At 33.2% G+C, this 2,736-nt stretch overlaps 1 protein-coding gene across 1 annotated transcript; it reads left to right on the forward strand.

Moving 5' to 3' along the window:
* Positions 1–388: 388 nt before the first annotated feature.
* On the forward strand, positions 389–2,102 carry LOC121222588 (uncharacterized). Its single transcript, XM_041103636.1, has 2 exons — positions 389–1,487; positions 1,576–2,102. The coding sequence occupies exons 1-2, from the start codon at positions 475–477 to the stop codon at positions 1,799–1,801; spliced, it is 1,239 nt and encodes a 412-aa protein (XP_040959570.1). The 5' UTR covers positions 389–474; the 3' UTR covers positions 1,802–2,102.
* Positions 2,103–2,736: the final 634 nt, after the last annotated feature.

The following is a 2,736-nucleotide window of genomic DNA, read 5'->3' on the forward strand; positions in this document are numbered from 1 at the left end:
ATATTATAGTCTAAATTTTAAATTGATGTCAATATTTAAAATATTTTAATTAAATATTTAAGGTATTCTAATAGTATCAATCATATATATTTTTTATTCAATAGCTTAAGTATTAAATATTAGTTCAAATATGAAACGGGTTAAAATTACAAATATTTGTACAGATTGAATATAGCTGATGTGTAAAAAGAAATAGTCTTACTAAATTTTAAAATAAGGTCTGTTTTTCTTAACACACCAGATTCATATTTACAATTTGATCAATGAATTTTAAGAAAACTTCAAGTTAGATTTGTATTGAAAATTAATGCTTGACACGAATTAATAGAAGGAACTGATTGATACAATAATTGATATATCGATTTCTTATTTCTTATTATTTGCTAGCTTAAATCCCTTCATAGCTTTAATGGTGATTTCTTTTTTTGGTTTTTGATCTTGTTTTAGCAGATAAAAGACCATATTTTATAAAATATGACACTAAATTTTGCACCAAAAAGTATGTTCATAATCAAAGATCCACTAAAATCAGCTTCTTTAATCTCTGCTGTATGGTTAGCAATTCATAGTGGATTCAACCAACAACGTTTGACCTATAGCTTGGTTCATCATTCAACTCTTTTTAGCTCAAGAAACTTCGAATGGCATAGCCTGAAACTCGTTCGCCATGCCCAATTCAACGGTTTCTCTGATGGAGCCGAGGTTCATCCATTCGATGATGCCAATACCAATGCCAATGATGAACAAAGAATGGATTCTTCATTGCAAGTTGAGTTACTTGACTCTAATTTGCTCGGAATATGGCCGGATTGGCCTGAAAAAGACAAGGTTTGCCGGATTAGTATCGAGCAGAAAGCGAACAGTTTCGGTATTCCCCATTCGTTGCAGATGATAAAGCGGAAGCAAAGATGGAAAGAAGGGTTTGTTGATGCAGGGGAGTTTGCATATTGCTCTGTTAAAAAGGCTTTTTCTTCACTTGTGTTGATCATTAGAGAGCTTCAAAGTTACACATTGGTTATAAAGGAAGGATTAAATTGTGAAGATTTAATAGATCTTATGAATAAAATGCAAAGGGACATGACAATAACATTTGTGTGGCTATTTCAACAAGTGTTTTCCACAACACCTACTCTCATGGTTTATGTGATGCTCCTTTTGGCTAATTATTCGGTCCATTCGATGACTAACAAGGCCTTCATCGGTGTTTTCCAATACCCGAGACTCTACGAGAATGTGGTCGTGGCGGAGATCGATGAATTAGGGTTATGGAAATCAATGGTGGCTGAAGCTTCAAGGATGCAAGGAGGGGTATATTATAAGGTAATGGTGTCTCCTCTAAACATGCGGTTGAAACTAGATGATAACCATGGGATGCGTTTGAGAATGAACCTCATTTATCAGATGCGTATCGCTGAGGAGCCGTATAATCCTTTTTTGCTCTCGAATTATGCTCAGTTTCTTTCCTTCGTTATCAAGAACCATGATAGGTAACTTGATTACACTGCATATGATGGCCTAATTGATAGAAAAAAGTTTGCTAATTTTGTTCGGTTATCAATGTTTGGAACTCGATAGGGCGGAGGAATACTTCAAACGTGCGGTTCGGGTTGAACCGCAAGAGGTGGAGGCATTAGAGCTATACGCGGAGTTCTTATGGAAGGTGAGGAACAACCTCCCTAAGGCCGAAGAATGGTACTTACAAGCAACCGCCGTTGATATAGAAAACCCTTTTTGTGCATCGAAGTATGCTAATTTCCTACGGAGCACTGGTGGTGAAGAAACTTGTTATCCTCTTAGATAGTTATAATAAAGTTTAATCTAAGGGACAACTACAAATTATGGTAATAGTGTCGACTAAATCATAGGTGAAGCGACAAATGATTTTACCAGTCTCAGGTTCAATCTGTGGATAACTTCTACCCTTTACTAAGTTTTTTTTTTCATGGGTTGTTTTGTCCATTTTTTTTGGGATAAAATCATAGAGATATCAGATGTCTAATTGGGATAAAATCTGGCAATATTGAAACTTTCCTTCAATTTTCTTTTGTTTGTGTTGAACATAATATATATACTTCAATTTGAGTGAGTGTCGAATAAGAGTATATATTCAATACGAGTTTAATCTTTTTTAAGTTTCTACATATATTTAAAGAAATAAAACGTTTGAATATTATTTAATTATAACTTTGAGCTAATTACAGGTAAAACGAATACCATGCAAGTTAGTTGATTTTAGGTGGTTGACTTATATGTGGATACACATGGTGTTCAAATTATGTTACAATTCGATCCAACTCGTTGAACAAATTCATGAGAGCATAATGGAAATTGTTTGTTTTGAATGCTTCTGATTCGTTTTTATAAAAGCACACAAATTTGAGCGTTATGTTTAAGGTCTGAAACTTATAAAAATACAAGAAGGTGGTAAAAACTTAAAAAATTTGTAGTATAAAGTATCCATGGGTGAGCCATAACTCGATTCTAAAAAAAATTCCAGGTCAAAAGCTCAAGTTTGGCCCATACAGATTAGCCAAGTGGCTTGTTTATTTTTTTAAAATAAAATATGAAGAAAATAGATTAATATTTATATATTTTATAATTAAATTCAAATAAAATAATTTAAAAATTATTTAATTTAAATTTGGGCGGATTGGGCTTGTGGATAAAAAAGTACCCATTTTACTTTTTTTTGGGCTTCCCTCCATTATTGACAATAGCAAGGTAGTCAACAGTGGC

Source organism: Gossypium hirsutum, chromosome D10 (genome assembly GCF_007990345.1).
Source record: "Gossypium hirsutum isolate 1008001.06 chromosome D10, Gossypium_hirsutum_v2.1, whole genome shotgun sequence".
Taxonomy (NCBI): Eukaryota; Viridiplantae; Streptophyta; class Magnoliopsida; order Malvales; family Malvaceae; genus Gossypium; species Gossypium hirsutum.

Excerpts from the sequence above, each read along its gene's own strand:
- LOC121222588 (XM_041103636.1), top strand. The coding sequence starts at position 475 with ATGACACTAAATTTTGCACCAAAAAGTATGTTCATAATCAAAGATCCA. Across the intron at positions 1,488-1,575 it reads GTTATCAAGAACCATGATAG|GGCGGAGGAATACTTCAAAC; the intron begins GTAACTTGATTA and ends GGAACTCGATAG.